At 33.0% G+C, this 15,031-nt stretch overlaps 2 protein-coding genes across 2 annotated transcripts; one reads left to right on the top strand and one right to left on the bottom strand.

The window, feature by feature from the left end:
- Positions 1 to 3,513: 3,513 nt before the first annotated feature.
- Mau2 (Mau2 sister chromatid cohesion factor) lies at positions 3,514 to 13,165 on the bottom strand. The gene is made up of 10 exons (XM_072529053.1): positions 12,802 to 13,165; positions 12,089 to 12,268; positions 11,589 to 11,711; positions 11,397 to 11,525; positions 11,213 to 11,309; positions 10,052 to 10,216; positions 7,458 to 7,705; positions 4,409 to 4,614; positions 3,991 to 4,193; positions 3,514 to 3,745 (listed from the first exon to the last, which is right to left on the bottom strand). The coding sequence occupies exons 1-10, from the start codon at positions 13,024 to 13,026 to the stop codon at positions 3,552 to 3,554; spliced, it is 1,770 nt and encodes a 589-aa protein (XP_072385154.1). The 5' UTR covers positions 13,027 to 13,165; the 3' UTR covers positions 3,514 to 3,551.
- Positions 13,166 to 13,356: 191 nt separating this feature from the next.
- On the top strand, positions 13,357 to 14,880 carry LOC140439256 (transmembrane protein 222). Its single transcript, XM_072529057.1, has 2 exons — positions 13,357 to 13,744; positions 14,502 to 14,880. The coding sequence occupies exons 1-2, from the start codon at positions 13,485 to 13,487 to the stop codon at positions 14,770 to 14,772; spliced, it is 531 nt and encodes a 176-aa protein (XP_072385158.1). The 5' UTR covers positions 13,357 to 13,484; the 3' UTR covers positions 14,773 to 14,880.
- Positions 14,881 to 15,031: the final 151 nt, after the last annotated feature.

A 15,031-nucleotide genomic window follows, 5' to 3' on the forward strand; every position in this document is an offset into this window, starting at 1 on the left:
AAGGTGAGTAAACAACTAAATTGCGATGTGGAACTACAAAACCATAGTCGAAAGCATCGCAACTGACGAAGCTGAGGTCTGGCAAATGACAGAATGTTTAAAAAAAACTACTTTCAATGAAAATGGGATTTTGGAGACGTTGCTCTAGGTTAACACTTTACGATAAAACATGCGATAAGAAATGACTAGATATGGGCAAGAATGGGTATTGAGACAACAATAATTGACATCATTGAATCATTGAAGCCAAGAGTTTGAGATGGTACTGCAATATATATATATACATATATATATATATATATATATATATATATATATATATATATATATATATATACATATATATATATATATATATATATATATATATATATATATATTTATATATAGTGTATCGAAAAGAATTTAAGGTAAGTATGCGCTTACTACGTAGAAAATTAGAGAAACATATTTAAAACGATATAGTGGGAGGTGGTATATAACGGGCTAGTTTTCTATAATTTCTACAGACAATTGTGCGGGAAGTCGGTCGTAAAATAGCTCTAATCAAAAACTTCCTTTTTTCCCACAAAATACATGTTCTCTCCCTTACCGACACCCGCCTGAAGTCACCACCAAATTTCACAGGCTATACTTCATACTGAACAAAAGCCAGGCCAGTCATGGCAACGGTCTTTTGATTCACCACACCATACCTTCCACAGCTCACACACCTCCTCCTCACATCCGAGACCAGCTCCGTGACGTCGACTACCTGGCAGTTGACCTACACCCTCCAAATAACATCAAAATAACGATAATATCCTACTACAAGCATCCAAACATACCCCTTTCCTTACATCTTGTTGAGTACTTTTCCACACTCGACAAGGCGGTATTAATGGGCGATCTAAACAGCAGGCATACTCAATTTGGTGATATCCGTATTAATATTCCTGGCAGACAGCTCTCAGACCTTCTTCTAGAGCTGCCCATTTCCAGAATCACCAACAATGATGCTACGTTTTTCAATTACAATGAAATGTCCATCGTCGATCATATCTTAAGCACGGATAGTTTGCTTGATAGGATCGATGATGAATGTTTCATCGGTGATTCGATAACCTCAGATCATCTTCCACTCTTAGTCAAAACTGACTTAAACTCCCTTTTACAAATAAGACCTGCCATACACAGGATAAATTATCGTAAAGCAAATTGGGAACTCCTCCAAGAACATATCAACCAGAACCTCCCAGAGTTAGGCAATATGTCAACACATAACGAAGTTGACACAGAGATTTCCAAAGTTGAGAAGCTTCTTCAAGAAGCCTCAGCCCTGGCCATTCCAAAAACAAAATATAATCCATATACTCCAATTCTCCCACCTCACATCGTCGCACAAATCAAAGCTAAACGAAAAATGCTCAGAGAGTACAAAAGATTCAGAGACCCTCTTATCAAAACAGAGTACAACAGGATCTCGGCGGTCATAAGGCTGGAAGTGAACAAGCAGAAACAAAAGCAGTCACAGCCGACCTTGACTACCGAGATGGTGCTGCATTCTGCAATAAACTCAAAGTCCTAATGAAATAAAAAAGTCAGCCACGATCTCATCTCATAGTTAACAACGTCATTCTCAACAATCCACAAGACAAGGCCGAAGCTTTCAAAAACACACTACAGGCCACCCTCATCTCCCCAAATAACCCCAATTTCAGCAAAAGATCCAAAAGAGACGCCGAACGGAGAGTGTAAGACATATTCTATTACCCTCAGACACATGACGGACCACATCCTCACCAGATGATGGCCCCTGTGACTGAGGACACCGTCAGACAGATGTGTTACATTGGAAAAAACACATCTCCTGGCCCTGATGGCATCCACAGAAGATGCCCCAAAAATCTTCCACAGAATATAATCCCGTTGCTCACCCATATTATCAATGCATCTCTATCACTGAGTTACTTTCCTATTCCTTGGAAGGTAGCCAGTACAGTCATGATCCCTAAAAAAGGGAAAACCCTACCAACCCTGAATCGTATAGACCTATTTCACTTTTGAGCACCCTAGGTAAAGTCTACGAGAGGATCCTCAAGGAGAGACTCGTAGAATTCCTAGACGCTCACTTCCAAATTCAACATTACCAATTCGGATTCAGGGTCACTCCACACAAAAGGCATTGGTAGAAGCAACAACCTTAATTTCACAATCAACAACGAAAGGAAACACGTCATAGGCATATTCCTAGACGTCCAGAAGGCATTCGATCAGGTCTGGCACACAGGCCTGCATAAAAAACTCCACCTCGCTGGACTGCCCACACCTTTGCCTCTTGCCCCTCCTATTATTCGCTGATGATACGGCCATCCTCACCTCAGGTTCTCACAGGGAGCGTGGGCAACAACGGTCTGTATTCGAACGATCACAAAACTACCTCAACAGAGTAATAAGATGGTTCCACAAATGGAGAGTGACCATAAATCCCTCCAAAACACAAGCAATATTATTCAAATCTTCCAATTGTCGCAATGTCCAGGGCCGGATATCACTTTTAGGAGAAGACCTCATCTTCAGAACCTCGGTTCTCTACTTGGGAGTTCGCTTTATAAGGACTCTCAACTGGAAGGCCGACGTTCAGGAAACCTTAAATAAGATGAGATGAGACAGAGGTTTAACCTCCCGAAAGTGCTGTCCAGTAAACTGGGCGGGACATCTTCAAAAACCTTGTTGCACACATATAAAACAACAGAGCAAAACGAACATGAAAGACACCTTGCAACCATAGAGGGCAAATACTCACCAGGCTTCCCATTAGAAAAGTTCCGTTTTCTCCAGATAAACTTCCCCACAACACTGGACATGAACTTCCTGATGAGTATCTTGATATTCTAGAATCATTCCCCATCCAATATCGCAGATAAAGACTGCGCGCCAATAACGCATATAAAGAGCCGTTCCAACCACTTGGCTAGTAACACCTGAAGTACCTGAACTGGCATGCTAGGCAATTCCCACTTCCTCTTGTGCGTTCCTAGATTTTCTTAGATCGACCACACAAACACAGCCACTTTCAGCTTTCCCCCTGCTCCTTAGTAGTCCACTACTTCTTGACAACGATTTCATGTAATCGACGTTTACCACACCCCCACTACTCCGAAAAAAAAAACCATTCCTTGAAGAGGCTCAGGCCTAAACAAGGTTAAAACGCTCATGTCATGTCTATAATTTCTGATAACATTTTGAATTCTGTAGATATTTTATTCAATTTATGTATAGAGATAGGGAGTAAATATTCGTTTAAAACATATATACATATATTTATTTTAATTTTACTTTGATATTTTATGCAAAAAACTATATTCACTGTATACCATCACTGGTATATATTGGGACGTAGATAGTGTTAATATTTCACAAAGACTATTTTGAACTTTCTCATCTTTAAAAAGTACATTAAGAAAAAGTGCCTCTTGTTTCAAAAAATAATTTGATACTATATTTGGAACGTCGTGAAATGAAAAGACGTAATCTTATTAAAAAATTTAATAAATTAAAAAATAAAGATTTTATAATAAAGCTCCTGATGTACTCGGTTCATTCGTAGTGTTCGACGGAAAGTTACCCTGTGTCCACATGATCAGATTATGTTCCGGCATCTGAGACGCTTGGAAATGATCGGTTAACAACATCTGTGAGAAATTTACGTGCCTCTGGTACGCCTCGTTCTCTCGCTGGCTATCACCGCAAATTCTATGTAAATCTAAAAATCAAAATTTATTATTCCTAGTAAACTACATTTTTTATTAAAAACAAAACTCAGAAACCACATTTAATTTACCAGAAAATCAGAATTAAATTGCAGCACATTATCGCAACACGTGTTGAGATTTAGTTATAAATTGTTAAATGCGTTTTCTGGCGTGGTAGTCTTATTAAATGATGAAGTATATCTCGAAATATTACTCTTAAACAGAACGACTGGCATATTAAACATTTATAATTTACCTTTAAGAATTGCTGAAGCCCATAACTGAACATGAACATCCGGTATTTTACTTGCAAGTTGCATCGCTGGAGTTACCATATTCATACTTTCTCTGCTGTTGCCTAAAGACAGAAATATATGACCGAGAAGAACAAGTGAACACGATGTTAACCGATTTAAGTCTTCAGCATTGGCCATTTTCAGGGTTTCTCGCAGGTATCTCCTAAAAAATTGCAATTACACATTATTTGAACAATTTCAAAAAGTGGGATAAAGTAAAATAATAAAAGGAAACAAATATATTAAGGTAAGTGCCGAAATGGGGGAATACATAGTAAGAAGCAACTAGGATGAACCAGGAATGAGACTGAGGGATTGAGGTATGTGTAGGACCATATTATACTATTGCAAAAAAATTGTAATTCAATCTGAACTTACTTTGCTTCGTTGTACCGTCCTTGAAAGAATGCTTGCAGGCCTTGTACATAATAGGCAGCAGCCCTAAGACTGTGCGAATGGGACGGTAAACTTTCTGGGTTGATTCTTTCGTGTAACGCGTTGAAATCTGCTTCCCTTTTACCTCTCAAGTATACGATAGCGAGGTTTAAGTTGGCAAAAGTCCATAATTCCCTCTCTCTAGACGTCTAAAATAAAAAAAAAACTGATCTATTGATTGAATCGAAAGATTTTTAGTCTCGTTCAAATACTCCAATACAATATATAAAAATTTTATTTTTTATAATAATTAATAATTATTAATAATTTACAATAATGTTCTGAACAAAATTTAGTTTGTCACTTTTTCATTCATGCTACCGCTGGTTCCGTTTTTTTTTAGTTCATATCGTAGAACTTTTCGTAATCATTTAAAACGCTTGGAGCTCGTACTTTCCGTGATATTTACTTTCTTTCTTCATTTTCAACAATAATTATTGCATCCAGTATCCATTTGATGGTTTTGTTGTTATGTAAAATATTATTCAATCCACAATTAGCGAACAAACTTTTCAATTTTCTCGGAAGGTTAGTTGGTAAAGGAAAATATATTACTATATATCGCTAGTATTTCCCAGACATGTTATCTTAACATTATAATTACATTTTTAACTACAAAAATTTGACGTTTCGATTGCCACCAGAAATCATTCTCAAAAAAGATTATTTAGAATTTTGTTGAAAAGAATGTATAACAGTTCAACAGCTATGCTTTGGCTGAAAAGATATGAGGTGGATTTTTACCCTGTGGAACTACGAGTTCTGATTATTCTATGTGTTCTGCATTATTAATATGTGCTATAAAGGTTTTATGTGAGAGAGTGCAAAAATAGTGTATGTGTGTTGTTAGTTGCATATATATATATATATATATATATATATATATATATATATATATATATATATATATATATATATATATATATATTGTGTATGATTGAAGACGAGTAAAGAAAACAGGTTCATGATCATTACATACAAAGTCTACTAGGGAGTCTAGCCATCCAAGGAAAACAAGACGAGAGAGTTAATGACTACAAATATATAAGAACTTGCATAAATGAGAACAAAAGAGAAAAGCAAAAAAAAGACCAAGAGCCCTAAGGTGTTATGTATTCTCTTCTTTGTTGTATGCGATGGAAAGTTGGACACTAAAAATAGAACATATAAAGAAAATGGAAGCATTTGAAATTAACTACAAAAAGGAATGTGGAGTTATAAGAGCTGTTAAAGTGAGAAAATTAGAATATTTAGGCCATATTATCAGTTGTGATAAAAGTATGATATACAGATTACAAAAGTGTCCACATAACGGAACTAACACAATGGCGTGTTACTAGTTTTGCTAGTTGTAAAGCTTGCTGTTTGAAGTTGTCAATGAAAACATTTGCAATAACTTGTCTCAGCAGCAGACTTCCTATTGTCACCTTCCATGTTTGTTTGTAAAATCCGCCATATGTTAAGAAATACGTTGTGATTCAAGCACAGGTGTACATAACAAATAAATGGTCTCTGAGCCAGAACTTTTTTAATTAGTTTTTCAACTACATGTTGTATGTTTTCCATTGCAAATACAGTATACTCCCTTTATAACGAACACGGTTATTACGAGGTTTCGCTTATAACGAGGTACATTAGATGTCCCGTAAAATTTCTATTGAACTATAACCCTTTATAGCGAGGTAAATTTGCTTATAACGAGGAAGTAATAAGATTGAAAAACGTGTTTTTTACGTTTTGGCCCGGCCGTAGCTATAAATAAATACCCTTTTTAACTGCGGGCCGTCCGCAATAAACTTCTTACAATTTATGATTCTTAGTCGGAAATGTAAAATTTATGATTCACAAGTGTCATTGTATTGGGTTGACCATTCACACCTAATAATATGGGTCCTAATAGACAAGATGTGGAAAGTGTTTTAAAGGTTTAAAGGGCAGAAACTTTATCCAAGGACAAAACGCAAATGAAGAAGCATAAAACTGTTTCACATCTTTAGAAAATATGATAGATAGAATACTGGACAATTTAAAGCAGTCAACAATGACAAAATAACTTTATACGCTTTATACATTATACATATTTACAGAATACAGATTTTTTGTTTTAACGTATATCATTGACAGTAAAAGTAAACAACTCTTTTTGTTTTAATGCATTTCATTGACAATAAAAGTAAACAACTTTGTTTTAAAAACGCCATTCAAACAATATTTATTAGCATCTTATATTGCTCCGAATGGCTTCACTATAGAAAGTTAATGTTTTAGAAAACTACATATTCATATGTATGCACAGTATTATTGTTGTTGGATATAACGAGATCCGCTTATAACGAGGTAATTAGTCTGCCATTTCAGTTCTCGTTATAGAGGGAGTCTACTGTATCATTTATTCAAATAATACACTGCTTTTGTAATTTTTTTGCATTTTTATTTGAGACATCACTTGTGTGTCTCGCCGGTCTAAGGAAAGTTTCTGATTCATTTAATGACGAATAAATGGATGAACTGCCTTCCAGAAGTTCCCGTCTAAAGTTGCCATTGGATTCCATGGAACGGAAGAACACTATTTCAACTTTGTCTCCTATAAGGGCCTATATCTATATATCTAGACAAGTTCCATGACCTTGATAACAAAACCAGAAATGAAACAACAATACAGCTCCCTCAACAATAAAAACAAAAACTCTGCCAAAAAAACATGTATTTTGACAAAGGTGTGTGTTTGACAAAGCAAGCGATAAATGTAAAAATTTTGCTTTAAAGATAATGGTCACTGGTAGAAACAGTAACCTGACCATTAGAAAGTTACTCTGTGTAAATTATATTTATACATATATGCATATAATGTGATAGTAAATAATGTGATAATAATAAATGCAGCTAGTATTTGTTCGTAATAACAAAACAGATATGTAAAATATGTTATAAATCAAGAACAGCGTTTTAATAAACAAATTGTTTTATTCCATAAATTATGATGTTTACTTACATTTAAAGCAGCAATAAATTGAGCCTCTGCCGCTTCCATACAGTTCATACTCATAGAATAAAGACCCAGCAAGGTGTGCAACTGTGGGCCGTGAGTTTCTAATAATTTAGGACACTGTTTACATAAAGTTGCTGCGGATGATATTTCTTGCAGGGCTTGTGTTTTATTGCCCATCACCAATCTGCACATGATTATATGTTCCAGGAGCATTAATTGAAATACTGATAAGATTGGCTTGTTATCTACAACTTAAAAGAAAATTTGCGCATTAAAATTGGTAAAAACACAACTTAGCTTAACTTTGAGTAATGTAGAATTAACTTACACAAAAATTTTAAAAGTGTACTATAACTAACACATTGTATTTTTCTTTGAGAACTAAAATGAACATTAACTTTAAAATACATAACGTATAAGGAGTATCCATTTGAACAATTATGATGGCTCTAATAGATCTGAGAACCTTCACTTTATGAGACAGTTAAACGAATCATCAAATAAAATGAAATGTATTTGGCATTTAGTAAACTTAACAGTCAGGAAACAAAATAACTCAAAAGTACCTAGTGATGATAACAGTAATTTAGCAGACAAATTTAACCACCATTTTGTTGAAATGGCTCCAAAGTTACTTGCCGCTTTGGATCCTACTAAAATAGGTGGGTTTACATCAGCATCAAAAAACCGTAATAGTTGTTCTATGTTTTTATATCCAACTAACCTACAGGAAATAACTAGTATAGTCGAAAGTTTTAAATCCAAACACAGTTGTGGTGTAGTGATGATAACAGTAATTTAGCAGACAAATTTAACCACCATTTTGTTGAAATGGCTCCAAAGTTACTTGCCGCTTTGGATCCTACTAAAATAGGTGGGTTTACATCAGCATCAAAAAACCGTAATAGTTGTTCTATGTTTTTATATCCAACTAACCTACAGGAAATAACTAGTATAGTCGAAAGTTTTAAATCCAAACACAGTTGTGGTTTTGATCAGATTTCCCCTAAGTTATTAAAACAATGCATTCATGCTCTCGCAGAAACACTGACGGATATTTGTAATGCCTCTTTTCAACAAGGAATATTTCCTAGTATGTTTAAACTATCTATTGTAATCCCTTTATTCAAAAGTGATGATAAAGATGACCTGAACAACTATCGTCCCGTAAGTCTCTTATCTGTGTTTTCAAAGATAATTGAAACTCTGGTTTATACTAGAATGAATGCATTCCTAAAAAAGCATAGTGTCTTGCATAATTTTCAACATGGTTTTACATCTTCTAAGTCTACAACTACAGCTCTTGCAAATTTCTTCAGCTTAGTGTTGGATGCTTTGGACAGACGAGAGAAGGCATGTGGTTTATTTCTCGATTTGTCCAAGGCTTTCGACACTTTGGATCATAATTTGTTGCTAATAAAACTTGAGGGGATTGGTATTCGTGGTGTAGTTCTAAAATGGTTTACTTCCTACCTAGAGAATAAAATACAAAAAGTAAAGATAACATCTAATGAACTTGTAAACGAATCAAACACATTGGATATCCATTATGGTATCCCTCAGGGTAGTGTATTGGGTCCTCTACTTTTTATAGTATTTATTAATGATATAGCTTTGGTAACTAATTCACTGACTGGGGTTAACATCATCAGTTATGCAGATGATACCAACCTTGTAGTCACAGGAATGTCTGATCAAAATTTGCAAAATAAAACTACACAGATACTATCCACCATCAACAGTTATTTCTTATCCAACAAATTAGTTTTGAATGAAGAGAAATCAAAGTATATGATTTTCACGTCAAATAATTTATTAAACCATCAAGCCACTATAGAAGCAGCAATAGATAAAACAGACTGCACGAAGTTGCTGGGGGTACTTCTAGACAGTAATTGTAAATGGTCAAACCACATTTCTAATTTGAAATCCAGATTAAGTAGCGCATGTTATGCATTGAGAATTCTTTCATGTCTCTTTCATACATCAATATTAAAAACAGTATACTTTGCCCATGTTTACTCAATAGCCAAATATGGGATTGAAGTCTGGGGTTGTACCTCTGAATTAGAGCAGATATTCGTACTTCAGAAAAGAGCTATTAGGATAATGTATAAAATGAAATTTAGAGATTCTTGTAGAGGCACCTTTAGACAAAACAATATTCTTACAATTCCTGGTCTGTATATATTTTCGTGTATAATGTATTTACATAGCAAAATTTATGAATTTAATAAATTTCAATTTAACCATGTTTATTCAACAAGATTCAGAGACAATCACTTTATGCTTCCACAACATCGTTCTGTTTTGTTGGAAGGTAACACACATTATGCAGCCATAAGTTTCTTTAACAAATTACCAATAGATATACGAATGAATTTACATCAGCCAAACTTTCAGAGGTGTGTACATCAATACATTTGTGAGCTAGAGCCATATTCTAAAAATAACTCTTAAGTATGTTTTATCGTGTTTATTAATTTATATACTTTTAAGATGTATGTCTGTAACTTTGACTTGTCTCATACATGTACTTTGTATAATGTCCGTGTGATCAATAAATTTGACTTGACTTGACTTTTGATTTAACTTACTTTTTAGTTTTTCGATCTGCATTAAAGCTTTGTCAGTGTATTTCTGAGCTTTCTCCATATATCCTGCTTGCATGCTGTGCATCACTGTAACCAAATAAACAAGAACATATAAATGTTCTTTTGGCATCCATAGAAACATATCTCCGGCACTAGGTCCCATAAATACTAAAAATATTAAACTGAATAATAAAGTAACTGAATTTTATTTTTAAACTGTAAGTATCAGAAATCACATAGAAGGGTTAAATGTTTGAATAGTGTTTAAGATCTGAAAAGTAAAAGAGGGAGAAAAAGTTTTGATGAAAGGTTAAATTCTTCATAAATCAATACTATTAAAATTGCTATTTAAAATTGTATAAAAATGTGATAACTCAATACAAACTGTATTTAGTTAAGAAATTAATATGACCAAAATTTTATTAAAAAATAATTAAAAGAGACAGACCTAAAAATATCGGAACAAAAACTAAGAAATATTCACAAATAATCCAAATTTTGTATTGAATATAGTCCAGTTCAGTCCATTTTATTATAGACTACCTAAGTCTGACGTCACAATGGGCGGGGCTAAGAAAACCTTTCCACACATTTCTATTTTGTGTGTATTTGTCCCATAATAAGTTGGAAATATTGGTTTTTTAATTGTTTAGAGAATAAATAAGGACTTTTGGTTATGAACATTCATTCTGTACATTTGGTATTATTTGTTGTTTGTGAATTTGTGAGGTACGAATATCAAATTTTTAAGATATTCACTCTTGATGTTCATGTTTTAAGGTTACGTTATTGTCTGATTAAAACTTTGTTTGAGATTAATAGTACAGTCACTGAAGGTTTTCACTCTGATTTCGTTGAACCTCAATCGATTTTCATGAAAATTGGTGAGTAGTTAGAGGATACCTTAAGAAACAAAAGTGACATGGTGTCAACTTGCACTTTTACCCTGGGGGTGGATGCCACCCCTTCTCGGTGGTGAAAATTATTTTATTAAAAATAACCCCAGGAATCGATAGAGGGACCAAATCTAAACAAAATTTTAGCTTGTAGAGTTATTAAAATAAATCAATACTTTTTGAGTTTGTATCACAGTAGTTAATTACAGTTTATATTATCTAAATATTTCTAATACACTTGTTAAAAATTATTACAAATAATACTAACCATCATCAGTAGCCATTATAGTTTGAATACTCTGCTGTAATTGTTTTAGACAAGGTTTAACACTTTTCACTTGTCCAGCCATTAAGTAAAGGCAGACCTAAAAAATCACAAAATATGGCTGCATAAAACTTTTTCTAATCTGTTTACCAACTTCTCACATAAGTATCTTTTTATTATTAGTTACCTGTAAAACCAAATAGTAGACTTTAACATATTCCTTCTGGTATACAGCCCCTGTCCACGTCTCTATTAAATGTCCTGCTTGGTTTAATACCTGTTGGACTTCTTGTAACTTTTTATCTATTAATAGTAGCTGCAAATTTAAAAGATATTGTACTTGATGTATTCATGTTTAGCTGCAGAAATACAAACTTACCATTCCTTTACTTAAGAGAAACAGGACTCTTGTGTACGAAGCATTTGAAATATGAGCATAGTCTACTCCAACACCCAGTAAACTGCTGGCTAAAGTGTAGTCTTTCTCAGTTGCATGGATTTGCTACAAAATTGCCAATATTAACTGAACATAATAGTGGTTTTTATTTGAAAATTGTAGATGCGAAAGAGATATTTCAAACAGTGGCAGATTTTGATATTTAAGTTAAGGAGTCACGAAAACTAAATCAAAATTATTTTAATCCAAATTTGATGCCTTCTAAATAATGATACCTAAGCAATATAACATCATTTTCTAAAGAACAGTTAAAGAAAAAAACCTGCTCTAACATATTTTAGACAAATTTTTATTGTCAAATAAAATATAACATTTACTGTAAAGTATGTTAAAAAGGTTGCATCTATTGGTTTATCTAACTTGAATATAATCATAATGCTGATAGTACTATTAAGTTTAAAAAAAAAACTAGTTATACTTACCGCAAGTTGAAAAATTAGTCTACAATGCCAATATACATTATGTTGAGACAACTCTATGGCTTTTCTCAAGATTGGTTTGGATAAAGAAATCTGATCCTGTTGTTCATATAACTCAGCCAAAACACTAGCAGCTTCAAATTTGACATCGTCAAATGAGTTAATTGCTTGAGAGAGCAACCACTGAAATATTAAATGACCCATTAATTAAAGTATTTTATTGGTAACGTTAGGTTAAAATTTTAGGTAAGTGCTTATTATATAGATGCACTCTAGATTCTTTTATCTGGGTATTAAACATGTTTTTCTCTTCAACATAATAGAGTCTTTGTCTCAATACTTGCATATATTTAAAGAGGATTTTTTATAACATCATACATAATTTCTTTTAGATCCTAATATACCATCATATAGTAGCTTTGTTGTTGTTTGTTAAATTGAACTTACACATTACTCATATCACTGAGCCTGAGAGCAACACGTACACATCTAATGTTATGAACTTTTTCTATTTATAGACTGGCAGAATGTAATGAGCAAATTTGTTAACTAGTGCAAAAATATAGCATAAAGTATTTTTAATATAAAATATAGTTAGACTTAAAGTGCAAGTACTGTTGGTTAGAGGTAGAAACGTTATCAGAATATACTATAGTGGATTTATCATATTCACAAATGAAAATGGGTTACTCTGGATATAGAGAAGTTACACTTACTGCTTGCTCTAAATGGTTCTTAGCTAGGTCTATGTTCTTTGTATGAGTTAAAAGGATATTTCCGAGTTGTAAATGCGTTCTTGCTTCGACTCTCTGGGGTGGTTTAAAATTAAAAACAGCCTGTAGACACTGAATACATGTTTTTATCATTGGTGGACTGGAAGTCCTGAAATATTCGGCTAAACCTAGAAGAGACAGATACCAGGCATCTTGAGAAGAGGCCATTGTATCCTTAATACTTAAAATCCATTTATCCTAATTATTTCTATAATAAAGAGTCTAAATTAAAATCGAAATAAACCGGATTTTTTTGTTTACATGTTAATCTGCAGTTTTGGTTTATTTTTTGTGTTGGTAATTATGTTGGTGATACAACTGATGGTTGATGACAGATTATGGTTTTAGTTCGTTTCTATTCATATTTGTAAAAATAATATTTTGATAAAAATCAGCAAGTTCGATAAACACCGATAATTTGTTCCTTTGTAAAGTCTATAAATACACAACTATAAATATTTGCTTTCAAATAATTCACATAACATCCGTTATCGATAAGTGCCTGTGATACCTATTAACTAAGAAGTTGACATTTCTGTCATCTCCGTCATGGTAATTTTTATGATTTGTCAAAAATAATGTAAATAAAAACAATCTTCCTTATAATCTTTTAACTCCAATTTCAAATGATTGAATGTGAGTCAGGAGAAATAATGTCAGAAGAAATTGATTATTCTAGAGATAGATTTCCATTTTGTATCGTGTGGACTCCAATTCCCCTGTTGACATGGTTATGTCCTATGATAGGACATATGGGAATTGCCCTATCTTCTGGTATTATACGAGACTTTGCGGGCCCCTATTATGTTTCTGAAGATAACATGGCATTTGGAAGACCTACAAAATTTTGGCAACTCAAACCGACACTAGTGAAAGGAGGTGTCAGGTAATATTATTAGTAAACTGCAGGGATCTCATTGAAAAGAGGCTTATTTAATTTATATACCTATATGAGGCAACAAAGTTTCGTATGAGATTCATTAATGAGTCTAAATTTATGTATGAAGAAGAATCATGGTGTGTGGACCACAAATATAGTTAATGATTTCATTCATCATAATTGATTTTTACTAGATATTATTTCTCTTGTAGTAAGTAGTGTGTCATTTGGAACTATTTATGCAATGGTTTACAAATTTAGTTCAGTTAGCTAAGTGAATTTTTAAATCTAGAACTTTGTTCTAAAAGTTGATGGTTTCTAGTAAGCCAACAGTCAAAAAAAAACTATGTTTTGTCTGAAATATTTATTATTTACAACTATAAATATAAATACATGTGTTTACATGAAAGCGTCATTCCAATCATCTTCTAAAATTTAAAATTATATTAACATGTTTTCTTCTTGTGCTTAACAATAGGTATTATTGTGTTAAAAATACTGGTTGTAAATATTTTCTGTAATACTTGAACTCATTTCTCTTGACTTTGTTATACATATTCACTTTTTCATTCTTCTGATATAATTTTTCCATTGATACAGATGGGGCACATAAATATCATCATTGCTGGGCTATAGATATATGCTTCAAATCTTTATAAATTTGTTATGTATTGTTGGAGCCACCTGATTTGCTTTAGACAAAAAGGGATTGCTGTATATAGTATTACTTAATAAACTGAGATTCATATTTTCTGTTTTGTAGTTCCTGGGATGCAGCAGTGACAGAAGCATCAGATATCTACAAAGGGAGGATGCATAACTTGTGCTGTGATAATTGTCATTCCCATGTTGCTACAGCTTTAAATCTCATGCAGTATGATAACTCATCCAGTTGGAATATGGTGAAATTGGCGTTTTTGATGCTAATACATGGGAAGTATGTTTCAGTTGCAGGTTTTTTAAAAACTTGGGTTCCATCTCTACTCATTGTTACATTAATTTTAGTAACTTATTCTTTAACAGTAGGTTTATAAATGAAATATTGAAAGACTTTATTTGTTTTATTATTTACTAAGGTAAACAAAATACATCTTATAAAAATATTTTAGAAACATTTTAATGCATAAATTACTGTAGATATATCCAAACATTCATTCAGACATTTGCCTTAAACCATCTGAAATAAAAAAACTATTTTTTTTTTCTATTTAACCTGAAGATTCAGGGATAACAATGTTAGTCATAACAGAAAAAATTGTTGTATTAAACATGGCAAAACTTTTTATATAGCCA

This window comes from Diabrotica undecimpunctata, chromosome 4 (genome assembly GCF_040954645.1).
Source record: "Diabrotica undecimpunctata isolate CICGRU chromosome 4, icDiaUnde3, whole genome shotgun sequence".
Lineage (NCBI taxonomy): Eukaryota > Metazoa > Arthropoda > Insecta > Coleoptera > Chrysomelidae > Diabrotica > Diabrotica undecimpunctata.

Excerpts from the sequence above, each read along its gene's own strand:
- Mau2 (XM_072529053.1), bottom strand. The coding sequence starts at position 13,026 with ATGGCCTCTTCTCAAGATGCCTGGTATCTGTCTCTTCTAGGTTTAGCC. Across the intron at positions 7,706-10,051 it reads GCAGATCGAAAAACTAAAAA|TTGTAGATAACAAGCCAATC; the intron begins GTAAGTTAAATC and ends TTTTCTTTTAAG. Across the intron at positions 3,746-3,990 it reads GGCTTCAGCAATTCTTAAAG|ATTTACATAGAATTTGCGGT; the intron begins GTAAATTATAAA and ends TTTGATTTTTAG.
- LOC140439256 (XM_072529057.1), top strand. The coding sequence starts at position 13,485 with ATGATTGAATGTGAGTCAGGAGAAATAATGTCAGAAGAAATTGATTAT. Across the intron at positions 13,745-14,501 it reads CTAGTGAAAGGAGGTGTCAG|TTCCTGGGATGCAGCAGTGA; the intron begins GTAATATTATTA and ends TCTGTTTTGTAG.